The sequence below is a fragment of the Berghia stephanieae genome, chromosome 14 (genome assembly GCF_034508935.2).
Source record: "Berghia stephanieae isolate SIO BIC M18660-M18661 chromosome 14, UCSD_Bste_1.3, whole genome shotgun sequence".
In the NCBI taxonomy this organism is placed as follows: domain Eukaryota; kingdom Metazoa; phylum Mollusca; class Gastropoda; order Nudibranchia; family Aeolidiidae; genus Berghia; species Berghia stephanieae.
Window position 1 is genome coordinate 32,791,317 of NC_088373.1, and position 19,434 is coordinate 32,810,750.

Below are 19,434 nucleotides of genomic sequence, written 5' to 3' on the forward strand. Positions count from 1 at the left end.
GACGGACAGACAGACAGACAAACAGGCAGACAGACAGACAGAGAGATAGACAGACAGACAGACGGACGGAGGGACGGACGGACGGACGGACGGACAGACGGACAGACAGACAGACAGGCAGACAGACAGACTGACAGACATACATACAAACATACATACAGACAGACAGACAGACAGGCAGACAGACAGACAGACATACATACATATAAACATACAGAGAGACAGACAAACAGGCAGACAGACCGACAGACAGACAGGCAGACAGACAGACAGACAGACAGACAGACAGACTGACCGACCGACCGACCGACCGATAGACAGACAGACAGACATATACACACACACGCACACACATACATACATACATACATTCATACATACATACATACATACATACATACATACATACATACATACATATATACACATACATACATACATACATACATACATACATACATACATACATACATACATACATACATACATACATACATACATACATACACGCACACACCTAAAAAAAGTGTATTGATTAAGGAGTTTATAAGATTCTATTATTTATTGAGCAGCGTAAATTCACTGGTACCGACACTGCACCGATAACATACTAAACCCACTGAATAAAATATAATATAATATATCTATGGCTACTGAGGTACAAGAAAAAAATAAAAAAGAGAACAAGAAAAAAAAAACGTACTTGAATTGTAAACTATAGCCCACGAAATTTCCAGAAAATATGGGGGGTTGAAAATTGAGGCACTCGGAAGACACACTGGCATATAGATAGAATGCGCTTGGCCAAGGAGTTCACAACATTGCCATCCGGAGGTATAACGGACCAACACACTCGGAAGACACACTGACCTAGATCTCAAAGTCAAAGCTACTCAGTCAAGCGATAAGATTAGGTGATAGGTGTTTGCCTTCTTACGGTCCCCCTCCCCCCTACAGAGTTGCCAATTTGGCAGATTTTCTGCCAAATGTCCTTTTTTGGGGGGCAAAATTTGAAGTCGTCTGGCTGAAAGACATCGGTTTGGCAGTTTGGCAGATATTTGGCAGATTTTATTTTCCGAGGCCTAGGAATGAATGTATAGGTCTAGTCCATGTTTTCCATGGCAATTTTTATGTATTAGTGATGTTTTAAAACTTGGGAAATGAAAAAAATAATGTTTGACATCGGCCTTGCGAATTTTTTATTCAACAAAACTGATGAGTTTTCAAAGGGGGTACTATAAATAGTACGGTTTGGCAGATGTTTGTGGTATTTGGCAGATTTTTAAAATCCAGTTGGCAGAATGCCTAAAATTAATCTGGCAACCCTGCCCGCATAACAAAAATATGTACCGGTCTACGTGTCAGGGAATGAAAGATACGATATCATATTGACCAATTGGAACAAATTATTTCTTTTACATATAATTATATACGATTAAAAAAGTAAAATAAACCATTGTTTACCTTTATAAAGGGGTGTTAACTATTTTAAAATATCTTTTTATATTATTATTTTACAAAAATGTATAACTTTCCAAGCTGTGAAGCCATAGCTCGACACGCACCGGGTTTTCTTATTTACAATACAGGGCGACACGTTTGGCATCTTACAGATTAGATGATGCGTTTGATAAACAAATAGAGTAAGATAGTATGCAGATGACGTCACTCAGGCCTTTGTTATTGTTTTTGCCATCCACGTTTGTGAGTTGTTCTCACTAAACTGTATTAACCCGACTATAAAAGTTCATGGTTACACAGAGTTTGTGTGTTGGTCCGTTATACTTCCGGATGGCAATGCTGTGAACTCCTTGGCCAAGCGTATTCTATCTATTTACGAAGTAAGGAGTATATATGTGACCCTTCGCCTCAAAACGGTATTAAGTCGGGTTGGTAAAGATGTTGAAAATTGAATTTATAGCCAAAAATATCAGACTTGTGTTGAGTTTATACGATTTATTGAGGAGAATGGATACCATATTTCAGGGTGTTGATTCCATCAATTTATATATTTTGACCAGTTTTAACATTAAATTCGGCTTTTAAGCATTTGGTTCTTTCCGACATAATACCGTTTTGAGACGATGGGTGACATATAATGTTTGTGGTATGTCAAATATTCTATACCGTTAACATTTTTCCCCATCCCATGGAATACCCTTAAACCTGAATTGTTGTAATTAAATATTTGCTGCAAACAAAAAGTAGATACATATATAGGAAAAGGTAACAATGAACATTCTTTCGCGATTCTATAGATAGTTCGAAGATGACGTCACTCATGTCTTTGTTATTGTTTTTTGCCATCCGCGTTTATGAGTAATGCTCACTGAACTGTATTAACCCGACTATAAACGTTCATGGATACACACAGTTTTGTGTGCTGGTCCGTTATACTTCCGGATGGCAATGTTACGATCTTCTTAGCCAAGCGCATACTATCCATATGACTGTTTAGGCTTATCAAAATGTTGCCAAAGACGATAAAATGCGCTATGTAAAAACTCAATTTTCTTTCTGTTTTTTTTTTTTTTTTTATATTTTTAGGTACAAGTAATAACAGCTGACAAAGTTTCTGGAGCAGGGGGGGGGGGGGTGGGTAGGTATGTCATACTCAGTGTCAGACGATTGTTCGTGACGTAATAACCCCAATCTGGTGGGTCCTTCTTCTTCTTCTTCGTTCCCGTCACGTCACATGGTCAGTCCGGTCTGGTGAATGAAGCCCACAGTGGTCCTGAGGTCGTCCTCACTGCCGTACAGATTCTTTGAGTATGGGGTTGGGTCAGGCCAGATGTTCCTTCTCAACTGGGTGTACCTTGGACATTCCATTAGGACCTGATGTCCATTTTCATTTTCAAGTCCGCAGTCACATTTTCTAGAGGCACCTGCTCTGGACATCCTCCACATATGTTCCTTTAACTGGTTGTGTCCAGTTCTTAGTCTGGTGAGTCCAACTGTAGCCATCGTTATGTTATAGCCTGATACTGAAATCCAAAAGGACTGGCAGTTTGACGTCATTATTTGGTTTTTGCACCGCCTAGTGAGTTGTCGTTAGTAGTGCTCATGGAAACAAGTTATTTCATTGGTTGAACTATTGAATACAACTCACGATTTGTTTTCTTTTGTGGCCAAAGACTGCTGGCATTTTGACGTCATTATTTTTGGTCAGTGTCAGGCCATAACTTTACGAATGCCACGGTCCAAATGCTGATCAAAGTCGCCAAGCCATCGCTGTACCTGGAAATAGACCCGAAGACTGTGGAACTTTTGCTGCAGCAGAAGTTGGGAGGCAGACTGTGTGGTTCAAACATAGATAGACGCCAGACTGTGGCGACCTTGTCCTTGAAACGTCGAATCCTCGCTTCATCCAGGGACTTGTAATACTCTTCAACAGTCGTAACGTCACTTCCTTCCTAATGACGCATGGTAACTTAGTAACACTGGCTCTAAACTATCGGAACAATGGCGGACGTACGTATGAAATATTTCTCCGGCGAGCATAAAAGCATTTCCATTGGAAAAAAACAACATAAATTTGATCATGTTTTGACTTTTACACATTCTGATCACAAGGCACATGAAAAGTTCTAGCCAGCATGAAGAATAAAAAGTAATGATTTTCTTTGTTTAGAACCAAGATGGCCGCCGTTGCCGGGTGGCGTGACATCAGACTACTGAATCCAATTGAATCCATAGACTAAGAGGGAAGTTTTCTCCCCTGCATTCATTGATGATGTCGGTTCTTTGTGACGAAATGGTTTAAATTGAGCTTGTTTTAAATATATATCTGGCAATATCTACTAAACGTGCTCAAAGCGCTTTACAAAGGGTCCCCTGACCAACATGTAGAACGAGACATGACGCCTGTTAGGCGATATTACAATTTATTCAACATAGACAAGCTGTTGACGACCAGTCACGTGAAAGTCAGACTCATATCTGCGAATGTCTGAAATTCTTGTTTTTTTATCTTCTTTAAAACAACAGATTTTCATATCCCATAGACTCTAGATGTCGAGTTGTACCCAAATAAGGCATGTGCAAAAAGTAGTCTACATGAATTGATTCCAAGATATAAATTAATACTTCGAATCTTGTTTAGTCGAAAATGAGCACACAAATGGCATAGATCTCCAACTACTGCAATGTCTCGTTTTATGAATAGTCTTTAACAGTCGTGACGTCACTTCCCTCGTAATGACGCATAGTAACTTAGTAACTGGTTCTAAATTATCGGAACAATGGCGGATGCCCTGATGAAATATTTCTCCGTGGAGCATAAAAGTGTATCCAGAAGTGAAAAACATTATAAATCTGATCATTTTTTTTTACTTTTATACATTCTGATCGCATGACATGTGAAAAAGTTCAAGACAGCATGAAGAATAAAAAGTACCGATTTTCTTTGTTTAGAACCAAGCTGCTCGTTGCTGGACGGACGTGACATCAGACTATTGAATCCTATTGAATATACAGTAAAATGAACTTATTTTATCAAAGCTTCAGAGAGGAAAGTTATAAAATGTCCTTTGTTGCTCTGATGGGCCAGAAACATTTCTTTGTATGTGTGGAGAATAGAATTTAAGTCGAAATTAACTTTTAACCCAGCTCCTCCATTTCGTTTCATGTGTGTTGCTGTCTTTTGTAGAAAGTAAAGTATTGTATCCCTCGAAGACAGGTTTTTCTATAGTTTAAAAAACAAATTAAAACATTGAACTTTTTATAGCATAATATCCACTAAATGTGCTCAAAGCCCTTTACAAGGGGTCCCTGGTCAGCAGCAACATTTAACATGTAGGACGGGAAATGACGCCTTTAGGCGAAATTACAATTTTTTCAGACAAAGGCAACGCTGTTAACAGCCAGGTACTCATTTTACACCTGAGTACGATGAGAGAAGGTAGTAAAGAGCCTTTTCCAAGGTCTCAACTATGCGCCGAGCGGGAGGCTCGAACCCAGGACCTTCCGATCCGAAAGCGAGTGTCATACCACTTGACCACATCGCCGCACAAAGTTTAAAACACAAAACAACATAAATAAACATATTGCACGAAAACAAAACACGACGACGAAGCAAAACGGCCTGACGACAAAAACTTGAATTCTTTTAAAGTTCAACACAAATCGGTGAACCCAGCGACGTTGTTTGATAGTATGCGCTTGGCTGTAAAGCTCACAACACTGCCATCCGGAAGTATAACGGACCAACACACAAAACTATGTGTAACCTCGAACGTTTTTAGTCTGGTTAATACAGTTTAGTGAGAATTACTCATAAACATGGATGGCAAAAGAAAACAATAAAAAAAAAAACACACACACACACACCACACACAATAACAGAGGCCTGAGTGTCGTCATCTTCGTTCTATCTAAAGATAGAATGAAGTTGACGTCACTCAGGTATTTGTTATTGTTTTTGCCATCCGCGTTTATGAGTAATTCTCACTTAACTATATTAACCACACTATAAAAGTTCATGGTTACTCATCATTTTGTGTGTTGGTCCGCTATACTTCCGGATGGCAATGTTGTGAGTCTCTTAGCCAAGCGCATACTATCTATCCTTTCATATAACAGCATATTATACATTCATATATAATATATTCCCCGGCAGAACTGTTTACCAAGAAGTTCGACTTGAAAGTGCGTGCGTGCATAATTAATTAACAGTCACATAGAGGAGCGTGACGGGACACGTGTTGGTGTATGCAGAGATTGGTTGGTATAGGCATGCTTGACCACATTGAGGGTTTATTCATAGACATCGTTAAGTTATAGCCTGACACTGACACCGTGGCCTTCGTAAAGTCATGGGCTGACACCGTGACCTTCGTTAAGTCATGGCCTGACACCGTGGCCTTCATAAAGTCATGGCCTGACACCGTGGCCTTCGTAAAGTCATGGCCTGACGCCGTGACCTTCGTAAAGTCATGGCCTGACACCGTGGCCTTCGTAAAGTCATGGGCTGACACCGTGGCCTTCGTAAAGTCATGGGCTGACACCGTGGCCTTCGTAAAGTCATGGCCTGATACTGACCAAAAAATGACGACAAAATGCCAGTCTTTGGTCACAAAAGAAAACAAATCGTGAGTTGTATTCAATAGTTCAACCAATGAAATAACTTGTTTCCATGAGCTCTACTAACGACAACTCACTAGGCGATGCAAAAAACAAATAATGACGTCAAACTGCCAGTCCTTTTTTTTTTATTTCAGTATCAGGCTATAGATAGTATGCAGATGACGTCACTCAGGCCTTTGTTATTGTTTTTGCCATCCGCGTTTGTGAGTTGTTCTCACTAAACTGTATTAACCAGACTATAAAAGTTCATGGTTACACAGAGTTTGTGTGTTGGTCCGTTATACTTCCGGATGGCAATGTTGTGAACTCCTTGGCCAAGCGCATTCTATCTATAACACGACGATGGCTACGGGGGAACTCTATGATCCACAGCCGACGTGTACACATATGCAGGTCTGACATTCCAACTCACTTATGGGCCTAGTTAAACATTATTGTAATGGACAATTTTGGCCTCATTTTTGTTTGAGATTTCCGTACAACAATGAGCCCATAAGAAAATGGGTTAGCAGACCTGCAAATAAGTGCACGTCGTCCACAGCCCTAATTTTCTTAAAACAGTTGTTGAAACTCATTATGATTCTTAAATTCTCCTTATTAAAAAACATATTATATATATATATATATATATATATATATATATATATATATATATATATATATATATATATATATATATATATATCGCAAAAGACAAGAACAAAGACCCAAGTGACGTCAACTTCGTTCTATCTATATTTTAATGTTTGGAAAATGGAGTGGATCCCGTGTATATTTAATTGATGCTATAGATAGTATGCGCTTGGCTAAGCAGCTCACAACATTGCCATCCGGAAGTATAACGGACCAACACACGAAACTGTGTGTATCCATGAACGTTTATACTCAGGTTAATGCAGTTCTGTGAGCATTACTCAAAAAAAAAAAAAAAAAAAAAAAAAAAAAAAAAAACAATAACAAAGACCTGAGTGACGTCTTCTTCGAACTATCTATAGATAGTATGCGCTTGGCTAAGAAGATCACAACATTGCCATCCGGAAGTATGACAGACCAACACACAAAACTGTGTGTATCCGTGAACGTTTATAGTCAGGTTAATACAGTTCAGTGAGCATTACTCATAAAAGCGGATGGCAAAAAACAACAAAAAACAAAGACCTGAGTGACGTCTTCTTCGAACTATCTATATCAAAGGTTGCCCTCAGATGGACCACACAGGGAACAAGGAGGAGAGGGAGACCCTTGGCCTTGGAGACTTGGAGACACACTCTGAATCGTGATATGAAGTCCCAGAAGTGGATGGACGTGAGGAGATGTTAAAGATGGCAGCAAACCGTGATGGTGGTTGGAGATCTGACCGGTCATCGGAAGGTGTAAAGTTCGGTCCCCAGTCGTGGTAGACTGATTTTTTGGGATGTTTTTTTTTCTCCGACGAGTATAAAAGTATCCAGAGGGGAAAAAAACATTATAAATCTGATCATGTTTTGACTTTTATACTTTTATATATTCTGATCAAATGACATGTGAAAAAGTTCTAGCCTGCATGAAGAATAAAAGCAACTACAGTGGAAACCTGATATAACGGATGGTGGGACCAGAGCAAAAGTCCTGTTATAGATAGTATGCACTTGGCTAAGAAGCTCATAACATTGCCATCCGGAAGTACAACGGACCAACACACAAAACTGTGTGTATCCATGAACGTTTATAGTCTGGTTAATACAGTTCCATGAGCATTTCTCATAAACGCGGATGGCAAAAAACAATAACAAAGACCTGAGTGACGTTATCTTCGAACTATCTATAGCCGATCCCTGTTACATCAGAAATACAAGGGAAATAAGCACATAATTGACTTTTTCAAGTGATCTAATACATTGATTACCTCCCGTGCCAAAAAAAAAACTGCATGCGACAGGAATTGTGCGAAATGTAAATTATAACACATGTATAGATCTCATAGAATTAAACGAATGAGAATACGTACGAAGGCTAAAAAGTGTCCACCAATGAAAGCATTCAGCGCCATTTTATTGTTGGCTGAGAATGTAGTCATTACCATTCATTCGGTCTCTATGTCAACATAACGACACAAGAAAAACAACAAACAATATCAAAATCCACAATAAAATGTTTCAGAACTGTTGCGTATATTTATGGCACAATGAAGCTGTCAAAAAATGAAGTTAGAGAATGTGTGTAATCATGTATTATAATAACCTGTAATGTGTTTTCCAACCACCACATCATCTACTACTACAACCACCACCACAATATCATCACTAACACTACTACTACAACCACCAGCCCCACATCATTATCACTACCACTACTACTACACCACCACCAGCACATCATCATCACTACCACTACTACTACAATCACCACAACCACATCGTCATCACTACCACTACTACTGCAACCACCACCACCATATCATCATCATTACCACTACTACCACAACCACCACCACCACTACTACTACAACCACCAACACATCATCACTACCTCGACTGCTACAACCACCACCACAATAGCATCACTACCACTACTACCACAACCACCAGCACCACATCATTATCACTACCAGTACTGCACCACCACCAGCACATAATCATCACTACCACTACTACTACAACCACCACAACCACATCGTCATCACGACCACTACTACTACAACCACCACCATATCATTACCATTACCACTACTACTACAACCACCACTACCACCATATCATTACCATTACCACTACTACTACAACCACCACAACCACATCGTCATCACTACCACTACTACTGCAACCGCCACTACCACCATATCATCACCATTACAACTACTACTACAACCACCACAACCACATCATCATCACTACCACTACTACTACAACCACCACCACATCATCATCATCACTATCACTACTACTACAACTACAACCACCACCACATTTTCATCACTACCACTACTACTACTGCAACCACCACCACCATATCATCATCATTGAAATATTTTTTTTTAAAATTGAGCTTTATATAGTGCAATATCTACTAAATGTGCTCAAAGCGCTTTACAAGGGGTCCCTGGTCAACATTTAACATGTAGGACGGGACATGGCGCCTGTTAGGCGATATTACAATTTTTCGGACAAAGACAACTCTGTTAACGGCCAGGTACTCATTTTACACCTGAGTACGGTGAGAGAATGTGAGTAAAGAGCCTTTTCCAAGGACTCAACTATGTGCCGAGCGCGAGGCTCGAACCCAGGACTTTCCGATCCGAAAGCGAGTGTCATACTACTAGACCACATAGCCGCATCATTACCACTACTACTACAAACACCACCACCACAACATCATCACGACCACTACTACTACAACCACCACCACCACCATATCATTACCATTACCACTACTACTACAACTACAACCACCACCACATCATCATCACTACCACTACTACTACAACTACAATCATCACCACCACCACATCATCATCACTATTACTACTACAACTACAACCACCACCAACACCACATCACCTCACTAACACCAGTACTATAATCACTACCATTAGGTTTTGGAGCTTTACTTCATTTGAAATAAGGAAACTTCGGAATTGTGTTTGGCATTGTGTTTATATATCATAATATAATTCTAATCAGTTATCTATTTAGAACTAGATACTATACAATATGTATGCCAAATACCACCCCAATTCCCCTTTCTTGTGTGCGGGAATTCCTCTTTCGGCATTGAAATTGAGTGTGAGAGAGTCATCACTACACACATAAACAACAGAAACAATTTAAAAACATGACTATGACACGCAACCACTCACACGAGGCTATACTATTTATCCCTTTCTCTATATAGAACAGGACAAGACAAACAATAGCTTGACTCTCGCTACACTTCGCATTGATGTTTGTCGTCTCACGAGTTCAACTCTCGGTCGACCTGTCAATATTCCTTTTTGCCTCGGACGTAATCATGAATAGAATGTTGTGTGGTTTTGACCGTGAAGAAAACCTTAAGTAGTCACATTTATATCATTTTAGAGAGATCGTTTTGAATAATTTTGAGTTAAACGAGCGAGCAGCAACTTGTTTTCATGAACGGCCGATCAGCGCTTGTTTACTATAGTAACGCGATTCCCAGCCCATGTCTCAATGGCGGATATTTTTTCTCATCGAGGCCTCTGGTTGGTTAGCCAATAAGAGCACCGTACGGTTTCCATTGGGTAAATTCCTTGATAGATCTAGATATAACTTTTTTTTTCCTTCTTTTTTTTAGCTTTTTAAAATATAATTCAAACTTTATTATTCATCAATGAAATAAAAGACAAGTGGGAACCAGTTGGCTTCAGGCATGTGCCCCCCCCCCCTCAAAGGTACTATCCCTCCTTAGTCAGACAAAAATTGTTAAAAATGAACATAATATTATATTATTATTATTATTTAAAAGGGGAAATTGAACGGGACCTTATCATAGTCGTTGTTTGCGCCGCGTGCGAGGCATAGACTTGCTTCCTCACCGTGCGACAAGGCCTAAAATTTAGCAGTTTTCCTTCTTGATTGTTCCCGTGTGAAAAGGCATTGTCCCTGTTATAGCCGATTTGATTCAAGTGAGGCCATGCTATAACCGATAATTTTTCATAGAGACAAAGAGAGGTAAAAAAAAAACGGGGATTTGAAAGATTCCTGTTAGATCCGATCCCTGTTATAACCGGGCCTGTTATAAATGGTTTCCACTGTATAATTTCTTTGTTTAGAACCAGGCTGCTCGTTGCTATGCGGACGTGACATCAGACTATTGAATCCAATTAGGCTGAAATGCTGGCCAAATAACCTCTCTGCGTTTGTGTGTGTTGAACCTGTGACCTCATGAAGTCGGGTAGAGCGGCTCAAGAGGATGTAAAATGAGTACCTGGCCGTTAACAGCGTTGTCTCTGTCCGAAACAATTGTAATATCGCCTAACAAGTATCATCCTACATGTTTAGTGTTGCTGTTGGCCTGGGACCCCTTGTAAAGCGCTTTGAGCACGTTTAGTGGATATTGCGCTGATAAAAAAGCTCTTTTTTTGTTTTTTAAAGATGGACATAGAGTTGGAAACCATCAATTTTTATTAGTTTTTGGATTCATGGATAGATCATACGGTAGAGTCAGGCTCTCACCGCCCAGGCAGAGTTGTACCAGAAATAGCCCTCGTTGTTGCCGGCACGAAATTTTTGTTCTCTATTGTCTTCTGGCCAAACTGCAATTACAGAATATTTCCTTCATGGCAACAAATATGTAGGGAGGCCACCAACATCGGTAGTAACTACCCTTAACCAGGACCTCTCTACATATCAGAAATTTCTGGATTCAGATGATTCCGAATTAATCCCCGAAGAACTAAGAAATACTGCAGTGCCCTCCGTACTAAAGTCACAACAAGATCTTGACAGCCTCAAAACTCTGGCCCAGGACCGTGACCAATGGAAACAATTAACAACATGGATGGAGAGAGCAGCTATTCTCATCGACCATGACTGAATCACACAATTCTCAGCAAGCGTCATTCGGACTGCGAAGCTTACTACTATTGTCTTCAAGCACTTTCCCACTCACTTCATTTCTTGTTGTTATCACCACAAATAAAACATTGTATGGGGAGCAGGAGTCGCAACGTCACACTTTTGTGCAGCTATGGGGTCTTGTGGTATGACACCCGCTTTCGGATCGGAAGGTCCTGGGTTCGAGCCTCGCTCGGCGCATTGTTGAGTCATTGGATAAAGCTCTTTTCTCACATTATCTCACCGTACTCATGTGTAAAATGAATACTTGTCTCTAAAAAAATAAAAATAAATGTGAGCTTCATATAGCGCAATATCCACTAAATGTGCTCAAAGCACTTTACAGGGGGTCCCTGGTCAACAGCAACATTTAACATGTAGGACGGGACATACCGCCTGTTAGGCGATATTACAATTTTTCGGACAAAGACACCCCTGTTAACGGCCAGGTACTCATTTTACACCTGAGTACGGTGAGAGAATGTGAATAAAGAGCCTTTTCCAAGGACTCAACTATGTGCCGAGCGCCAGGCTCGAACCCAGGACCTTCCGATCCGTAAGCGTGTGTCATACCACTAGACCACATAGCCGCACTTCAAGCCGCTTAATTTATCTTTGACTTGCATTTTAAAATGAACGGAAGTAATTTTGGGAATTGATAAAAGCTGATAAACTGTTCGTGATTCGAGGGAGTTCTACATTAAATTCATTTTCAGCACATTCTGCTCAAGCACGATATAATGCCGGAATAAGATGGTTGGTCACATTCATATAAAAACATCCGTTACGTAATTGTTAGCGTGTTGTCAGATTGTTTTATTCATGCCATTGTAATTTTGGTTATAAAAACCCTACCTCGATACTGCTGTACTCTGAGAAACCACGTAGACATGTAAAATTTTGGCCAAAAATCTTGTTATTGAAATATCGATCGGTTAACATGACAAAAAATCTCAATCCTGGGATAAAATTATCGTGATATTTATCCGGGCATTAATTTACCGCGCACCGTTTGGACTCTCTTGTTGTTACCATAGAGGTAAAAATCACGTGACGAAAGCTTGGAAAATGGCGTCGGTATGACGCAAAATGAAATGCCTAAGAATAACTCGCACATCGCGATCCAGAGGATTACTATGGGGGTCAAGACCCTATTTCTCATCGTGTTTTTCTCTTTTTTAATTTCAAAAGGAGACAGTAAAAGGCTCGAGGGAATTCTTGATACATATTCGGTAATAACAATAATGTTTTTGCTAAAATGTAAATATTTTTTCCTGCCAACTCGCCGCAAACGGACGATTTGTGTGAGAATGTGGGTGAGAAAATGTAAACATCAGTAATAGGGAACCATGTGTTACGAAACATTTGTGAATAATTTTATTCCCGGGAGGCCTTCCGAAAGCTCATACCTCCCCAGTATTCTTGGTTTTTATAATGTTCTTTTAGGGAGTTTGGGAAGGGGGGGAACTATTTTTTAAAAAAAGTAAAGTCTCCCCCCTCCCAATGCCCAAACCCCCTCCTGAACAAGAATACTACTGGGGATGTAGGAGCTTTCGGAAGGCCTCCCTTCTTATATCCTTATTTTAAAACATTTGTTTCTCTTTTTGTCTCGCGAATGTCAGAAAGGTGTTTACGGTGTTGGTTAGAGTTTGAGTTAGGCGATTTCGCATATTCGGCGTGATTCCGTGATGTCTTATTAAATTATTACTATCTAGTATATATACTATCTATCTAGATAGTGATTCTTACGCCCAAAATGTTGCTCAATTTGCGCGATACCAAGGTAGTATATTATTATATCCTGCTTGGCTATGCTAGATATTGCGCAGAATATATTCGCATTGATAGCGATGATTTTTGTAGGTGTAGTACTACTGTTGTCAGTTGTGATTGTTATAATTCGCTGATTGCTTTTAAAAACAAATTGTACAAGTATGAAAAAGAAATTAATTTGGGAGACAGTTCTTGGATTTATCTAGGGAAGGGGTGTGGAGTCGCTCTTATTTACAGGGCTGGATAAAATGGGCGTGGTGGATGAGATACGATATCATTTATCATTTAAAACAACAAAAATAAATAAATAAAAATAAATTTTAAAAAATAAAAAATTAATAAGTTTTAAATCTGAAATCTGTGTGATCTCTTTAACAGACCAAAGAAAAAATAATTTTGAAATGCATGCACCACAGGAAGGTCAAAAAAGAAATCGGAAAGTAGACATAACTTTTGAACAAAATGAATATTTGTCCTATGGAGGTAGTGAAATTTCTGCACAAAGAATGAATGTAATGTTAATAGCTTTTTTTTTTTAAGCCAGCGACTCCAATCGCAGAAAGGTCAAAGTTGGAGATCAGAACTGTTGTTCACTGTTTTTTTTTTTTCACAACAGGAAGAAAACCTCATGAAATTCATCATTTTATAAACAAAACATTTCGTGAGAATGTAATGTCTTAGGTTATTTAGCTTTATTTTGTATTTTTTTTTTTTGTCGTGAACAGATTTCTACACCTTTTTCACGATAAGTGAAATAAAGGGGGAAAATTAAAGAACAAGAATCCACCAAAGTGGTCGTTCTCCGTATACGTTGAGTACATATTATATTATGGGTGATTAAATGCCGTGCATCATAATTCTAATCACTTAAGTGGTCCTGTTAGTCAGTAAATAAAATACAAAGTCATCACTCGACTAATTTATAATCCATTTTGAATATCATAGTGAGAAGTTAGAGCTTGGGAAATGAAGGCAAGGTAGTTTTAACTCACTCAACCCTAACACCGACTGTAACAGTAGTTTACCCGAGGTTACTTTTACCCCATGCCTATTTATTACATTTTTCTGAGACAAATTATAGACGTAGTATCAAAGCTAATGTTTTTAGTTTTTGTTTGTTTATAATATTTTAATAAAACTATCAATGTACATGCTAATTTTTAAATACATTTCTCCAATGTCGAAAAGTAGCAAAAATATCTAGGATTGAGTGAGTTAATACTTATTGTGGCGTCACAAACACACAAGAAGAGGAAATAACACACAACAGTGAACGACATCACACGCATCATGCAAGCAATTCACAACAACAACTCAATAGCCAAACAACAACAAACTGGAACACATTGAATAAATATGTTCCCACAATTCAAAGACTGTACAACAGTAGAAAATGGACCAAAGTCTGGTCTGCCAAAAATGTGAAAAAGTGATGAGAATGCTATTCGAGTCGACGAGATCGTAAAAAATGACGGGGGAATAAAGATTCGGGCCATTGCTTTGTAACTTGAAATTTCATGAAATTGTCCATGACACGTTGGGATTTCAAAACGTTTGTGCTTGATGGGGTCCAAAAATGTCAATGGAAGAAGACCAGATTTAAATACAAAGGGTGGGTTTCAGCACGACGGAGTAACCGAGATACAAGACAAAGGGTGGGTTTCAGCAGGACGGAGTAACCGAGATTAAAGACAAAGGGTGGGTTTCAGCAGGACGGAGTAACCGAGATTAAAGACAAAGGGTGGGTTTCAGCAGGACGGAGTAACCGAGATACAAGACAAAGGGTTGGTTTCAGCAGGACGGAGTAACCGAGATACAAGACAAAGGGTGGGTTTCAGCAGGACGGAGTAACCGAGATACAAGACAAAGGGTGGGTTTCAGCAGGACGGAGTAACCGAGATACAAGACAAAGGGTGGGTTTCAGCAGGACGGAGTAACCGAGATACAAGACAAAGGGTGGGTTTCAGCAGGACGGAGTTACAAAGATACACCTCATTGGAGGAGTTTGATTGAGACTTTCAAGCAAAAAATAAAATCCCATTGAACGCCTCAGTCCATATCTGGCACCGTATGACTTTCACCTATTCGGACACACTAGCGTCCTAACCAAAGGGTAGCAAGCTATTGTTATTGTCCTTTTCATGCTAAAGAAACTGGGATAATCTCCAGCTCCATGGGCCCAATGGCTCTGATGGACTACGTTAAAAAAAAAAAACAACCCAAAAAAACAGGTTGGGGTTTCGGATGTCTCTGTAGCTCACACTCACAAGCAAAGGGTCCAATATCGATCCAGGGTCCCGTTGAGATCTTGATTCTCTCATACACATCATATCAGTCATCGGGTAGCTTGTCCTTCTTCTCCTTCCTTGTGTAATGTAAAGTTGCTGCTCGAAGAAATAAATAATAATGTGAAGTTGAATGTAGGCTTCAATTTAATTACAAAAACAGATCAAATGGACGTTTCGGGTTTCCCCTTTATTAACAAAACAGGATGAATGAAACACCACAGATGAATGAGATGATGTGGTAGTGGCGTAATTACGCTTATGAAGGCAGATTACTAACTGGATAATAGAAACAGACTGACAAACTCGAAGTGACGCACACATTCACGGCAAACATCCATAGAGACTGCGCTGCCATATATATTTTATTTTATTTATAAGATAAGATAAGATAAGATATACTTTATTCATCCAAAAAAATGGAAATTCGTTTACAGACATGGCATGCATGAAAATGTATAAACACAAAGTTGAGAATCTATGGCGACAATGTATATATATTTATATATAGTTATAGTCAAAAGTCGAACAAATTTTTAATATTTTCTATTCATATGCGCTCAATCCGGAGGGATTTTTAGTTGTTAACTTCAAGTTTGAAGATTCCACAGACCACAGTTTTTTTGGGGGTTTTTTCATTCATTGGAGGTGTGAGAGTATTCCACTGTTTCAATGTTACGGTTTGACCGAATACAAGGGGGCATCCACTTTTGAGTGGAGAGCCATGAACTAGGATGGCTTCCTCATATTTTGTTGAATACCCTGAGAGACAATTTCATCTGGTCGTTTAGGCCTTTGCAAAATATTGTCACTTTCTCACGGTTTCTGATAGGTCTTGTGGGGAGTACTTGACAACAGACTCTGTGCTTAACAAAAGGGTTTAGTAAACAGTTTGTATTTCTCTTCTTCACTCAATACAAGTCATTTTCTTTAACATTATTTTTTATCAACTTAGTTAACAGATAGCTCAGTTGGTAGAGCACTTGCTTCACACGCAATGGTCAGTCCCTGGTAAAGTGGTAAAGCTGGGATAATTTTCCGACCCCACTGTCAATGTAGCAGTATTTGGGTAGCTGGGTCTTTCGGATCTGGGGGAAAGTTCTTTGTGATAGACTTGCGTACTATCCAGAGGGTAACAAGTGATTGCTTTTGTCCATTTCACACTAAAGATACCGGGATAAACTCATACTCCAGCTCCATGAGCCAAATGGCTCCGAATATGGACTACTTTTTTCTCTTTCTAGTTGACAGATATGATGTCCATGGGAATTGGCTTTCAGTTGTCGTTTTCATAATATTTACACAACCTTTTCTCTCGCATGTCAAATTCATTTCCTTTATTTATGGACTATAAAGATCTATTATTATTATTTTTATTATTATTATTATTATTATTATTATTATTATTATTATTATTATTATTATTATTATTATTATTATTATTATTATTATTATTATTATTATTATTATTATTATTATTATTATTATTATTATATTATTATTATTATTATTATTATTATTATTATTATTATTATTATTATTATTATTATTATTATTATTATTATTATTATTAATCCCGTAGTTGTAAGAACAGGAGATGATTCAAGTCAAAGACTGTGTAATTTATCATCTGTAACTTGTTTTAAATGAGGCCAGTACTGACTTTTGAAAACACAATCAAAGAATATTTACGATTCTTACACTCTTGCTTTTTGGAATTCCAGACGTGTTCCCAACCACTGCACGAGCTTGCAAGTGTGCGTTTGGGAACAAGTTCGAATTCCAAAATGCAAGAGTGATCGCCAATGGTCTTGGTTGCCTTCTGCAGGCCTAGGTCCTGGGCTTTTAGATCTCTCCGTGCAGTTCTTCTCTAGGTTTCCTTAGGTCTACATCGGTTCCTATTTTCTCCTCGGGTGGCATGCAGTCTGTTGGCATCCTGCAGACATGACGAGGCCAACTCCAGCGTCTGGTTCTGGTGATGGTGACTGTAATTGCTTGTGCCCATTCCAGTTTTCTGTAGGAGATCTCATTGCTAATGATATTTGGCCAGAAGAGATTTAGGATCCTTCGGAAACATTTGGTCTGGACCACTAGAGAACACGCTTTGGAAACCGGGATAAACTCTGGCTCCAGAGGCCCAATGGCCCAGAAGGGCTACTTTTTCCCCCCTTTGGACTACTTCACTAAGCGCTTAGAGTCTGATGTATTGGAGTGATAGCGCTATAGAGGTTTTCAGCATTATTATTATTATTATTAAGAGAGCCATTAGGTCCATGGAGCTGCACATTTTATCCCGGTTCCTATAGCGTGAAACGGACAATAGAAATTTCTTTCTACCCTTTGGATAGGATGCTAGCCTATTGCCAAGTACTTTTCCCCCAGATCTCACAGACCCATTGAACTTTGTAAAGGCTCACTTTACTTTTTTTTCTCTCTTTATTTTGATGGGAAGGGTAATGTATTTAATTCAGTGATAGTACTAGTATAACCAGGCCTATGAAATTCAATTCAGTTCACTGCAGTCCCAGGGAAAGTGGAATAGGTGAAAGTAGGTGTGGACGGTTGGGGGGGGGGGGGGGGGGGGGGGGTGGGGTGGGGTGGTGAAGGAGGGGGGGAAATCAAAGAAATTCCTTGGCCCTGTAATGGAAATACAATAAAATGATGGTGATTATGATGATGATAATAGCAATAATAATGATGATAATAATAATAATAATAATAATAATAATAATAATAATAATAATAATAATAATAATAATAATAATAATAATAATGATTGTAATAATAATAATAATGATTGGAAGAAGAAGAATGATAGCAATAAATATTAAAGCACAGGAGATTGATGATGATTCCAATATTTAAAGACAATATTTTGATTGTTGTAATTACTATCATTCCTTTTCTAGTTCTTTTGGTAGTATTGCCAATTTATTATTTTTATTATTATTATTATTATTATTATTATTATTATATTATTATTATTATTATTATTATTATTATTATTATTATTATTATTATTATTATTATTATTATTATTATGTATTATTAATTTATTTATTTATATATTTATTTCTGTTTCATGAATTAGGCTAATTAGTATTAATGGTATTTTTGTCTGTCAATTATTCATACTTTATCTTTTTCTCTCTCCTGACCTTGACCCCTAACGATATCTATGCATTCTACAACATTATTAGATCATGTAAACCAATTAGAGGGGGGGGGGGGGGTCCCCGAGAACGATAGAAACTGTGCACTTAACGTGTGCCTTTGTTCGTCTTTCTATCGCTTCAGGGATTTGTTCCACCGTATTAAATGGCTTGAAAGCATCGTCTATTTATAGTACTCTAAGTAGTCACCGGTTGAAAGCAAACAGATAAAGAGTTTGGGATATGACGGAACTATAGTACTTTTAAGTGGGCCGTGGTTGGTTTTGGATCATTAGTTTATTGGAACTGGGTAGTTTGAACAAACGGGCCATTCACACATACACACATAATTTACACACACACACACATACACCCATAATTTACACACACACATAATTTACACACACATACATACACACATAATTTACACACATACACACATAATTTACACACGCATACACATACACCCATAATTTACACACACACATAATTTACACACACATACATACACACATACACACATACATACACACATAATTTACACACACATACACCCATAATTTACACACACACATAATTTACACACAC

At 38.5% G+C, this 19,434-nt stretch overlaps 1 protein-coding gene across 1 annotated transcript in view; it reads left to right on the forward strand.

The window, feature by feature from the left end:
- Positions 1 to 12,671: 12,671 nt before the first annotated feature.
- Positions 12,672 to 19,434, forward strand: part of LOC144960097 (transmembrane protein 145-like) — a 62,146-nt gene continuing 55,383 nt past the window's right edge. Inside the window, exon 1 of the mRNA XM_078893049.1 lies at positions 12,672 to 12,868. Within this exon, the coding sequence (XP_078749175.1) occupies positions 12,716 to 12,868 (153 nt within the window). The 5' untranslated portion in view covers positions 12,672 to 12,715. The remainder of the gene's footprint in view (positions 12,869 to 19,434) is intronic.